The sequence below is a fragment of the Oncorhynchus mykiss genome, chromosome 20, assembly GCF_013265735.2.
Source record: "Oncorhynchus mykiss isolate Arlee chromosome 20, USDA_OmykA_1.1, whole genome shotgun sequence".
NCBI classification, from domain to species: Eukaryota; Metazoa; Chordata; class Actinopteri; order Salmoniformes; family Salmonidae; genus Oncorhynchus; species Oncorhynchus mykiss.
The window spans coordinates 46,223,711-46,236,979 of record NC_048584.1 but is presented as its reverse complement, the minus strand read 5'-3'; the positions used below and the strand labels follow the sequence as shown (position 1 = coordinate 46,236,979).

General features: G+C 42.7%; 1 protein-coding gene across 4 annotated transcripts in view; it reads right to left on the bottom strand.

The window, feature by feature from the left end:
* Positions 1-13,269, bottom strand: part of disc1 (DISC1 scaffold protein) — a 130,349-nt gene that overhangs the window by 71,970 nt on the left and 45,110 nt on the right. For 3 of the 4 annotated variants that reach the window (XR_005038030.1, XM_036956448.1, XM_036956447.1), the window contains exons 8-10: positions 7,483-7,585; positions 2,154-2,342; positions 1,549-1,609 (exon numbers count right to left, since the gene is read on the bottom strand). Coding sequence is in view for 3 of the 4 variants with exons in the window: in XM_036956448.1 (XP_036812343.1) it covers positions 1,549-1,609; positions 2,154-2,342; positions 7,483-7,585 (353 nt within the window). In the remaining variant the exon portion in view is untranslated. The remainder of the gene's footprint in view (positions 1-1,548; positions 1,610-2,153; positions 2,343-7,482; positions 7,586-13,269) is intronic. The other variant, XM_036956449.1, reaches the window with a different exon arrangement.

Genomic DNA, 13,269 nt, shown 5'->3' with positions numbered 1-13,269 from the left:
TCCATAAAAAAATCTGCAGTTTCCAGCTACAATAGTCATTTACAACATTAACAATGTCTACACTGTATTTCTGATCAATCTGAAGTTATTTTAATGGACAAAAAAGGTGCTTTTCTTTTCAAAACAAGGACTCCAAACTTTTGAACATTAGCGTATATTGGGGTTTATCAAAATTGGATTTGTTTTCAAATTTGTATTAATATTTGTAGGTCTGTGCAATCTGAGGGAGGTATGTGTCTCTAATATGGTCAAACATTTGGCAGGAGGTTAGGAAGTACAGCTCAGATTTCACCTCATTTTGAGGGCAGTGTGCACATAGCCTGTCTTCTCTCGAGAGCCAGGCTGCCAACACACTGACTCCAGCTACGTTAATAATGGAAATTGATGTCAAAATATATCACTAGCCACTTTAAACAATGCTACTTAATATAATTTTTTACATACCCTACATTACTCATCTCATATGTATATGTATATACTGTACTCTATATCATCTACTGCATCTTTATGTAATACATGTATCACTATCCACTTTAAACTATGCCACTTTGTTTACATACCCTACATTACTCATCTCATATGTATATACTGTACTCGATACCATCTACTGCATCTTGTCTATGCCGCTCTGTACCATCACTCATCCATACATCTTTATGTACATATTCTTTATCCCTTTACACTTGTGTCTATAAGGTAGTAGTTTTGGAATTGTTAGGTTAGATTACTCGTTGGTTATTACTGCATTGTTGTAGAATTTAATGGCTCTTTTCTGGATTTTGATATTTAGCGGGTATTGGCCTAATTCTGCTCTGCATTATTTGGTGTTCAGAATTACTTGACACATTGGGGAAAAAAACAGAGAAAACTAGAATGCTATTTGGCCCTAAACAGAGAGTACACAGTTGCAGAATACCTGACCACTGTGACTGACCCAAACTTAAGGAAAGCTTTGACTATGTACAGACTGATTGAGCATCGCCTTGCTATTGAGAAAGGCCACCGTAGGCATACCTGGCTCTCAAGGCTTACTGCCCACAAAATGCGGTGGAAACTGAGCTGCACTTCCTAACCTCCTGTCCAATGTATGACCATATTAGAGACACATGTTTCCCTCACATTACACAGATCCACAAAGAATTAGAAAACAAACCTGATTTTGATAAACTCCCATATCTACTGGGTGAAATACCACAGTGTACCATCACAGCAGCAAGATGTGTGACCTGTTGCCACGAGAAAAGGGCAACCAGTGAAGAACAAACACCATTGTAAATACAACCCATATTTATGCTTTTTTATTTTCCCTTTTGTACATCGTTACAACACTGAATATAGACATTATATGACATTTGTAATGTCTTTACTCTTTTGAAACTTCTGTGAGTGTAATTGTTTATTTCACTTTGAATATTATCTACCTCACTTGCTTGGCAATGTTAACACATGTTTCCCATGCCAATAAAGCCCCTTGAATTGAATTGATAAAAATTGAGAGACAGAGACAGAAAGAGACAGAGAGAAAGACAGAGAGAAAAAAAAGCTCACCTGTGCAGTCTGTCTTCCAGTAACTCGATGTACTTGACAACATTCTCTTTCAGAGTCAGTTCTTTTGTGGAGAAAAGACAGAAACAGAGAGTTATTAACAGTTTATAACATATCTATAGAATTGCAATATCTCTGCCCTAAGTCTTCCCCTCTCTGTCCCCTACCTACTCTGCCCTCAATCATCTCCTCTCTCTGTCCCCTATCTACTCTGCCCTCAGTCCTCTCCTCTCTCTGTCCCCTATCTACTCTGCCCTCAGTCATCTCCTCTCTCTGTCCCCTATCTACTCTGCCCTCAGTCCTCTCCTCTCTCTGTCCCCTATCTACTCTGCCCTCAGTCATCTCCTCTCTCTGTCCCCTATCTACTCTGCCCTCAGTCCTCTCCTCTCTCTGTCCCCTATCTACTCTGCCCTCAGTCATCTCCTCTCTCTGTCCCCTATCTACTCTGTCATTCGGAAACACAATGTCAACTATATGTGTGGGGAACAGGAGAACAGGTAGATGACCCTGTTACCTGAAAGACAATCATCCACATGCAAACTCGTCTCCCATCCCAGAGAGGCTCCCCTGGGTTCTACCCCACCACCCTCCTGGCCTCATCTACTCACCATGCTGGGCCTGTCTGGCCTCCAGCTCCAGTTTCAGCTGTTGTTGTTGTGTCTTCATCTTGGCCAGATCCTGGCTGTTACCAAAACTCAGGCTGTGGAGTCTCTTCACTAGCAGCTCCAGCCTGTCTCTTTCTCCGTAGACAGCTCTCATCTCTGCCTTCAGCTCCTTAGCACTGCTGAAGGCATTACCTACAACATAACAACACAGCTCTCATCTCTGCCTTCAGCTCCTTAGCACTGCTGAAGGCATTACCTACAACATAACAACACAGCTCTCATCTCTGCCTTCAGCTCCTTAGCACTGCTGAAGGCATTACCTACAACATAACAACACAGCTCTCATCTCTGCCTTCAGCTCCTTAGCACTGCTGAAGGCATTACCTACAACATAACAACACAGCTCCCATCTCTGCCTTCAGCTCCTTAGCACTGCTGAAGGCAATACCTATAACATAACAACACAGCTCTCATCTCTGCCTTCAGCTCCTTAGCATTGCTGAAGGCATTACCTACAACATAACAACACAGCTCTCATCTCTGCCTTCAGCTCCTTAGCACTGCTGAAGGAATTACCTACAACATAACAACACAGCTCTCATCTCTGCCTTCAGCTCCTTAGCACTGCTGAAGGCATTACCTACAACATAACAACACAGCTCCCATCTCTGCCTTCAGCTCCTTAGCACTGCTGAAGGCATTACCTACAACATAACACAGGTCTCATCTCTGCCCACGTCGGCACCAACGATGTTAGGATGAAACAGTCAGAGATCACTAAGCGCAACATAGCTTCTGCGTGTAAATCAGCTAGAAAGATGTGTCGGCATTGAGTAATTGTCTCTGGCCCCCTCCCACTCCAGGGGGAGTGATGAGCTCTACAGCAGAGTCTCACAACTCAATCGCTGGTTGAAAACTGTTTTCTGCCCCTCCCAAAAGATAGAATTTGTAGATAATTGGCCCTCTTTCTGGGACTCACCCACAAACAGGACCAAGCCTGACCTCCTGAGGAGTGACGGACTCCATCCTAGCTGGAGGGGTGCTCTCATTTTATCTACCAACATAGACAGGGCTCTAACTCCTCTAGCTCCACAATGAAATAGGGTGCAGGCCAGGTAGCAGGCTGTTAGCCAGCCTGCCAGCATAGTGGAGTCTGCCACTAGCACAGTCAGTGTAGTCAGCTCAGCTATCACCATTGAGACCGTGTCTGTGCCTCGACCTAGGTTGGGCAAAACTAAACATGGCGGTGTTCGCCTTAGCAATCTCACTAGGATAAAGACCACCTCCATTCCTGTCATTATTGAAAGAGATCATGATACCTCACATCTCAAAATAGAGCTACTTAATGTTAGATCCCTTACTTCAAAGGCAATTATAGTCAATGAACTAATCACTGATCATAATCTTGATGTGATTGGCCTGACTGAAACATGGCTTAAGCCTGATGAATTTACTGTGTTAAATGAGGCCTCACCTCCTGGCTACACTAGTGACCATATCCCCTGCGCATCCCGCAAAAGCGGAGGTGTTGCTAACATTTACGATAGCAAATTTCAATTTACAAAAAAAAAAAAAATGACGTTTTCGTCTTTTGAGCATCTAGTCATGAAATCTATGCAGCCTACTCAATCACTTTTTATAGCTACTGTTTACAGGCCTCCTGGGCCATATACAGCGTTCCTCACTGAGTTCCCTGAATTCCTATCGGACCTTGTAGTCATAGCAGATAATATTCTAATCTTTGGTGACTTTAATATTCACATGGAAAAGTCCACAGACCCACTCCAAAAGGCTTTTGGAGCCATCATCGACTCAGTGGGTTTTGTCCAACATGTCTCTGGACCCACTCACTGTCACAGTCATACGCTGGACCTAGTTTTGTCCCATGGAATAAATGGTGTGGATCTTAATGTTTTTCCTCATAATCCTGGACTATCGGACCACCATTTTATTACGTTTGCAATTGCAACAAATAATCTGCTCAGACCCCAACCAAGGATCATCAAAAGTCGTGCTATAAATTCACAGACAACACAAAGATTCCTTGATGTCCTTCCAGATTCCCTCTGTCTACCCAAGGACGCCAGAGGACAAAAATCAGTTAACCACCTAACTGAGGAACTCAATTTAACCTTGCGTAATACCCTAGATGCAGTTGCACCCCTAAAAACCAAAAACATTTCTCATAAAAAACTAGCTCCCTGGTACACAGAAAATACCCAAGCTCTGAAGCAAGCTTCCGGAAAATTGGAACGGAAATGGCGCCACACCAAACTGGAAGTCTTCCGACTAGCTTGGAAAGACAGTACTGTGCAGTACCGAAGAGCCCTTACTGTTGCTCGATCATCATATTTTTCTAACTTAATTGAGGAAAATAAGAACAATCCGAAATTCCTTTTTGATACTGTCGCAAAGCTAACTAAAAAGCAGCATTCCACAAGAGAGGATGACTTTCACTTTAGCAGTGATAAATTCATGAACTTCTTTGAGGAAAAGATTATGATTATTGAAAGCAAATTACGGACTCCTACTTAAATCTGCGTATTCCTTCAAAGCTCAGTTGTCCTGAGTCTGCACAACTCTGCCAGGACCTAGGATCAAGAGAGACGCTCAAGTGTTTTAGTACTATATCTCTTGACACAATGATGAAAATAATCATGGCCTCTAAACCTTCAAGCTGCATACTGGACCCTATTCCAACTAAACTACTGAAAGAGCTGCTTCCTGTGCTTGGCCCTCCTATGTTGAACATAATAAACGGCTCTCTATCCACCGGATGTGTACCAAAGAGGTGTATGATATATATAGAGGTAGAGGTGTATGATATATGTAGAGGTAGAGGTGTATGATATATAGAGAGGTGTATGATATATGTAGAGGTAGAGGTGTTTGATATATGTATAGGTAGAGGTGTATGATATATGTAGAGGTGTATGATATATGTAGAGGTAGAGGTGTATGATATATATAGAGGTGTATGATATATGTAGAGGTGTATGATATATGTAGAGGTAGAGGTGTATGATATATGTAAAGGTAGAGGTGTATGATATATATAGAGGTGTATGATATATGTAGAGGTGTATGATATATATAGAGGTAGAGGTGTATGATATATGTAGAGGTAGAGGTGTATGATATATGTAGAGGTAGAGGTGTATGATATATATAGAGGTGTATGATATATGTAGAGGTGTATGATATATGTAGAGGTAGAGGTGTATGATATATATAGAGGTAGAGGTGTATGATATATGTAGAGGTAGAGGTGTATGATATATATAGAGGTGTATGATATATGTAGAGGTGTATGATATATGTAGAGGTGTATGATATATGTAGAGGTGTATGATATATATAGAGGTAGAGGTGTAACACCTGGATATGTTTATTTTTTAACCATTCCATTGTAGATTTTGCTTTATGTTTTGGATCATTGTCTTGTTGGAAGACAAATCGCCGTCCCAGTCTCAGGTCTTTTGCAGACTCCATCAGGTTTTCTTCCAGAATGGTCCTGTATTTGGCTCCATCCATCTTCCCATCAATTTTAACCATCTTCCCTGTCCCTGCTGAAGATGGTGTGTTGGTGATGGTGTGTTCAGCTGTGTTGCTTTTACGCCAAACATAACGTTTTGCATTGTTGCCAAAAAGTTCAATTTTGGTTTCATCTGACCAGAGCACCTTCTTCCACATGTTTGGTGTGTCTCCCAGGTGGCTTGTGGCAAACTTTAAACGACACTTTTTATGGATATCTTTAAGAAATGGCTTTCTTCTTGCCACTCTTCCATAACGGCCAGATTTGTGCAATATACAACTGATTGTTGTCCTATGGACAGAGTCTCCCACCTCAGCTGTAGATCTCTGCAGTTCATCCAGAGTGATCATGGGCCTCTTGGCTGCATCTCTGATCAGTCTTCTCCTTGTATGAGCTGAAAGTTTAGAGGGACGACCAGGTCTTGGTAGATTTGCAGTGGTCTGATACTCCTTCCATTTCAATATTATCGCTTGCACAGTGCTCCTTGGGATGTTTAAAGCTTGGGAAATATTTTTTGTATCCAAATCCGGCTTTAAACTTCTTCACAACAGTATCTCGGACATATACATATACTCTACATATATCATACACCTCTACCTCTACATATATCATACACCTCTACCTCTACATATATCATACACCTCTACATATATCATACACCTCTACATATATCATACACCTCTACATATATCATACACCTCTACATATATCATACACCTCTACATCTATCATACACCTCTACCTCTACATATATCATACAGCTCTACCTCTACATATATCATACAGCTCTACCTCTACATATATCATACAGCTCTACCTCTACATATATCATACACCTCTACATCTACATATATCATACACCTCTACATATATCATACACCTCTACCTCTACATATATCATACACCTCTACCTCTACATATATCATACACCTCTACATATATCATACACCTCTACCTCTACATATATCATACACCTCTACCTCTACATCTATATGTCATACACCTCTACATATATCATACGCCACAAAAGGTGGCGCTACAAAGTATTAACATAAGGGGGCTGAATAATTTTGCACGCCCAATCAGTTTTTGATTTGTTAAAAAAGTTTGAAATATCCAATAAATGTCGTTCCACTTCATAATTGTGTCCCACTTGTTGTTGATTCTTCACAAAAAAATACAGTTTTATATCTTTATGTTTGAAGCCTGAAATGTGGCAAAAGATCGCAAAGTTCAAGGGGGCCGAAAACTTTCGCAAGGCACTGTATATATAGAGGTGTATGATATCTGTAGAGGTGTATGTTATCTGTAGAGGTGTATGATATCTGTAGAGGTGTATGATACATGTAGAGGTGTATGATACATGTAGAGGTGTATGATACATGTAGAGGTGTATGATATATGTAGAGGTGTATGATACATGTAGAGGTGTATGATACATGTAGAGGTGTATGATACATGTAGAGGTGTATGATACATGTAGAGGTGTATGATACATGTAGAGGTGTATGATACATGTAGAGGTGTATGATATATGTAGAGGTGTATGATATATGTAGAGGTGTATGATATATGTAGAGATTTATGATATATGTAGAGGTGTTTGATATATGTAGAGGTGTATGATATATGATATATGTAGAGATGTATGATATATGTAGAGGCGTATGATATATGTAGAGGTGTATGATATATGTAGAGGTGTATGATATATGTAGAGGTAGAGGTGTATGATATCTGTAGAGGTGTATGATATATGTAGAGGTAGAGGTGCATGATATCTGTATAGCGAGGTACCTGAGATGGCGGCTAACTTGGCTTCATGGAGAGCCAGGAGTTGAGTCTCTGTCTCACTGACTTTCCTTCTCAGACTTCCTCCCAACCTCTGACTCATCACTACCTAGAGAAGGATGAAGGAAAGAAGAGAGGGAGGGTTAGATGACACACTAATCATTATACTACAGTATATAACACCTTCCTAATATGGAGTTGCACCTCTTTTTAACCTCAGAACAGCCTCAATTTGCCAGGGCATAGGCTCTACAAGGTGTTCGAAAGCATTCTACAGAGAATGAGAGAGCCGTTTGAATGTAAATTTTATTTTTGATCAAAATACATTTTTAGGCAGAAATGCCTACTGGAACATGTGAGCTTTCATGTACCTTAATTACAAACTTGTATGCCATCTGTAAATACGAATACAATTGTTATATTACAAGCTACAAAAAAAGTCAGCAACCTTCTCGCTAGCCATGATTGGCTGAGATAATGAGTGGGCTGGACATGTTGAGAGTTGGGATTGGTCTGCCATATAACATGCTTCTGTCTATTTGATCTGGTCAGTATGTGTAGGTAAACCTGTCTAACGCTGCTTTAAAAAAAATATATCACTTAATAGAACTGCATAAGTGTTGCTCTCCACTTTCTGGAGGACCGAGTTTTGAAATCAGTGGAATTAGAGTCTGATAGCTAAAGAGATGGCGAATTAGAGCTAAAGTGATGGAGAAAACAACTGTCTCCGGATTACATCTTCAACTAAAAGGTCAGTGAGCTGTTCTCTCATTTGTGTCTGGAATTAGCTAGCAAGCTAGCCAATGTTAGCCAGGTAGTTTGGGTGCTTGACTGTTGTTAGTACAGAAGTCTCGGATCAACCCTTAACGAGATGGGTGGGGCTAAAGCTTAAGATGAAAGGTGCTGAACAAAAAAGAGCTCTCCAGTAGGTGTACCAAAACATACAATGACTTTCAAAGCAGAATGACTTTCCCATTGTTCCTTAAATACAGTGTGTGATACACCATTTGAAGATCTGTGTCTCTGCTTTAATCCATTGTAAAAAAACACAGTTTCTAATTTTGCAACGTGAGACCTAATCAAGTTGGCTGGATGTCTTTTGGGTAGTAGACCATTCTTGATACACACGGGAAACTGTTGTGTGGGAAATCCAGCAGCTTTGTAGTTCTTGACACAAACCGGCACCTACTTCAATAACCCATTCATAGGCATGTAAATATTTTGTCTTGCCCATTCACCCTCTGAATGGCGCACATACACAATCCATGTCCCAATTGTTTTTAATAGGCTTAAAAATTATTCTTTAACCCGTCTCCTCCCCTTCACCTACACTGACTGAAGTGGATATAACAGGTGACATCAATAAGGGATCATAGCTTTCACCTGGATTCAACTGGTCAGTCTGTCCTGGAAATAACAGGTGTTCTTTCTTTCTTTTTTATTTATCCATTATTTTACCAGGTAAATTGACTGAGAACACATTCTCATTTACAGCAACAACCTGGGGAATAGTTACAGGGGAGAGGAGGAGGATGAATGAGCCAATTGTAAACTGGGGATTATTAGGTGACCGTGATGGTTTGAGGGCCAGATTGGGAATTTAGCCAGGACACCGGGGTTAACACCCCTACTCTTACGATAAGTGCCATGGGATTGCTTTACCATGCTCTGTTTTACCCTGCTCTGCTTTACTCTGCTATGCTCTACTCTGCTGTGCTCTACTCTGCTGTGCTCTACTCTCCTGTGCTCTACTCTACTCTGCTCTACTCTGCTGTGCTCTACTCTACTCTGCTTTACTCTGGTTGTCTTGTGCTTTACTCTGCGGTGCTTTACTCTGCGGTGCTTTACTCTGCTGTGCTCTACTCTGCTGTGCTCTACTCTGCTGTGCTCTACTCTGCTGTGCTCTACTTTACTCTGTTGTGCTTTACTCTGGTTGTCTTGTGCTTTACTCTGGTTGTCTTGTGCTTTACTCTGGTTGTCTTGTGCTTTACTCTGGTTGTCTTGTGCTTTACTCTGCTCTGCTGTGCTGTGCTTTACTCTGCTGTGCTTTACTCTGCTGTGCTTTACTCTACTGTGCTCTACTCTACTCTGCTGTGCTCTACTCTACTCTGCTGTGCTCTACTCTACTCTGCTGTGCTCTACTCTACTCTGGTTGTCTTGTGCTTTACTCTGCGGAGCTTTACTCTGCGGAGCTTTACTCTGCGGAGCTTTACTCTGCGGAGCTTTACTCTGCGGAGCTTTACTCTGCGGAGCTTTACTCTGCGGAGCATTACTCTGCGGTGCTCTACTCTGCTGTGCTCTACTCTACTCTGCTGTGCTTTACTCTACTCTGCTGTGCTTTACTCTGGTTGGCTCTACTCTACTCTGCTGTGCTCTACTCTACTCTGCTGTGCTTTACTCTACTCTGCTGTGCTTTACTCTGGTTGTCTTGTGCTTTACTCTGCGGTGCTTTACTCTGCTGTGCTTTACTCTGCTGTGCTCTACTCTACTCTGCTGTGCTCTACTCTACGCTGCTGTGCTCTACTCTACTCTGCTGTGCTTTACTCTACTCTGCTGTGCTTTACTCTGGTTGTCTTGTGCTTTAATCTGCGGTGCTTTACTCTGCTGTGCTTTACTCTGCTGTGCTTTACCCTGCTGTGCTTTACCCTGCTGTGCTTTACCCTGCTGTGCTCTACTTTACTCTGTTGTGCTTTACTCTGGTTGTCTTGTGCTTTACTCTGGTTGTCTTGTGCTTTACTCTGCTCTGCTGTGCTTTACCCTGCTGTGCTTTACTCTGCTGTGCTTTACCCTGCTGTGCTTTACTCTGCTGTGCTTTACTCTGCTGTGCTCTACTCTGCTGCGCTCTACTCTGCTGTGCTCTACTTTACTCTGTTGTGCTTTACTCTGGTTGTCTTGTGCTTTACTCTGGTTGTCTTGTGCTTTACTCTGCTCTGCTGTGCTGTGCTTTACTCTACTGTGCTTTACTCTGCTGTGCTTTACTCTACTGTGCTTTACTCTGCTGTGCTTTACTCTACTGTGCTTTACTCTACTGTGCTCTACTCTACTCTGCTGTGCTCTACTCTACTCTACTGTGCTTTACCCTGCTGTGCTTTACTCTACTGTGCTTTACTCTACTGTGCTTTACCCTGCTGTGCTTTACTCTGCTCTGCTGTGCTTTACTCTGCTGTGCTTTACTCTGCTCTGCTGTGCTTTACTCTACTGTGCTTTACCCTGCTGTGCTTTACCCTGCTGTGCTTTACTCTACTGTGCTTTACCCTGCTGTGCTTTACCCTGCTGTGCTTTACTCTACTGTGCTTTACTCTACTGTGCTTTACCCTGCTGTGCTTTACTCTACTGTGCTTTACTCTACTGTGCTTTACTCTGCTTTACCCTGCTGTGCTTTACTCTGCTGTGCTTTACTCTGCTGTGCTCTACTCTGCTGTGCTTTACTCTGCTGTGCTTTACTCTACTGTGCTTTACTCTACTGTGCTTTACTCTACTGTGCTTTACTCTACTGTGCTTTACTCTACTGTGCTTTACTCTGCTCTGCTTTACCCTGCTGTGCTTTACTCTACTGTGCTTTACTCTACTGTGCTTTACTCTACTGTGCTTTACTCTACTGTGCTTTACTCTGCTCTGCTTTACCCTGCTGTGCTTTACTCTACTGTGCTTTACTCTGCTCTGCTTTACTCTACTGTGCTTTACTCTACTGTGCTTTACTCTACTGTGCTTTACCCTGCTGTGCTTTACTCTACTTTGCTTTACCCTGCTGTGCTTTACTCTGATGTGCTCTACTCTGCTGTGCTCTACTCTGCTGTGCTCTACTCTGCTGCACTCTACTCTGCTGTGCTCTACTTTACTCTGTTGTGCTTTACTCTGGTTGTCTTGTGCTTTACTCTGGTTGTCTTGTGCTTTACTCTGGTTGTCTTGTGCTTTACTCTGCTCTGCTGTGCTGTGCTTTACTCTGCTGTGCTTTACTCTGCTGTGCTCTACTCTACTCTACTCTGCTGTGCTCTACTCTACTCTGGTTGTCTTGTGCTTTACTCTGCGGTGCTTTACTCTGCGGAGCTTAACTCTGCGGAGCTTTACTCTGCGGTGCTCTACTCTGCTGTGCTCTACTCTGCTGTGCTCTACTCTACTCTGCTGTGCTCTACTCTACTCTGCTGTGCTCTACTCTACTCTGCTGTGCTCTACTCTACTCTGCTGTGCTTTACTCTGGTTGTCTTGTGCTTTACTCTGCTGTGCTTTACTCTGCTGTGCTCTACTCTACTCTGCTGTGCTCTACTCTACTCTGCTGTGCTCTACTCTACTCTGCTGTGCTTTACTCTACTCTGCTGTGCTTTACTCTGGTTGTCTTGTGCTTTACTCTGCGGTGCTTTACTCTGCTGTGCTTTACCCTGCTGTGCTTTACTCTGCTGTGCTTTACCCTGCTGTGCTTTACTCTGCTGTGCTTTACTCTGCTGTGCTCTACTCTGCTGCGCTCTACTCTGCTGTGCTCTACTTTACTCTGTTGTGCTTTACTCTGGTTGTCTTGTGCTTTACTCTGGTTGTCTTGTGCTTTACTCTGCTCTGCTGTGCTGTGCTTTACTCTGCTCTGCTGTGCTGTGCTTTACTCTACTGTGCTTTACTCTGCTGTGCTTTACTCTACTGTGCTTTACTCTAATGTGCTCTACTCTACTCTGCTCTACTCTACTGTGCTTTACCCTGCTGTGCTTTACCCTGCTGTGCTTTACTCTACTGTGCTAAACTCTACTGTGCTAAACTCTACTGTGCTTTACTCTACTGCGCTTTACCCTGCTGTGCTTTACCCTGCTGTGCTTTACCCTGCTGTGCTTTACCCTGCTGTGCTTTACTCTACTGTGCTAAACTCTACTGTGCTAAACTCTACTGTGCTTTACTCTACTGCGCTTTACCCTGCTGTGCTTTACCCTGCTGTGCTTTACCCTGCTGTGCTTTACTCTACTGTGCTTTACTCTACTGTGCTTTACTCTACTGTGCTTTACCCTGCTGTGCTTTACCCTGCTGTGCTTTACTCTGCTGTGCTCTACTCTGCTGTGCTTTACTCTACTGTGCTTTACTCTACTGTGCTTTACTCTACTGTGCTTTACTCTGCTCTGCTTTACTCTACTGTGCTTTACTCTGCTCTGCTTTACTCTACTGTGCTTTACTCTACTGTGCTTTACTCTACTGTGCTTTACTCTACTGTGCTTTACCCTGCTGTGCTTTACTCTACTGTGCTTTACTCTGCTGTGCTTTACTCTGCTGTGCTCTACTCTGCTGTGCTCTACTCTGCTGCACTCTACTCTGCTGTGCTCTACTTTACTCTGTTGTGCTTTACTCTGGTTGTCTTGTGCTTTACTCTGGTTGTCTTGTGCTTTACTCTGGTTGTCTTGTGCTTTACTCTGCTCTGCTGTGCTTTACTCTGCTCTGCTTTACCCTGCTGTGCTTTACTCTGCTGTGCTTTACCCTGCTGTGCTTTACTCTGCTGTGCTCTACTCTGCTGCGCTCTACTCTGCTGTGCTCTACTTTACTCTGTTGTGCTTTACTCTGGTTGTCTTGTGCTTTACTCTGGTTGTCTTGTGCTTTACTCTGGTTGTCTTGTGCTTTACTCTGCTCTGCTGTGCTTTACTCTGCTGTGCTTTACTCTACTGTGCTTTACTCTACTGTGCTTTACTCTGCTGTGCTTTACTCTGCTGTGCTTTACTCTGCTGTGCTTTACTCTACTTTGCTTTACTCTACTGTGCTCTACTCTACTCTGCTGTGCTCTACTCTACTCTACTGTGCTTTACCCTGCTGTGCTCTACTCTACTCTGG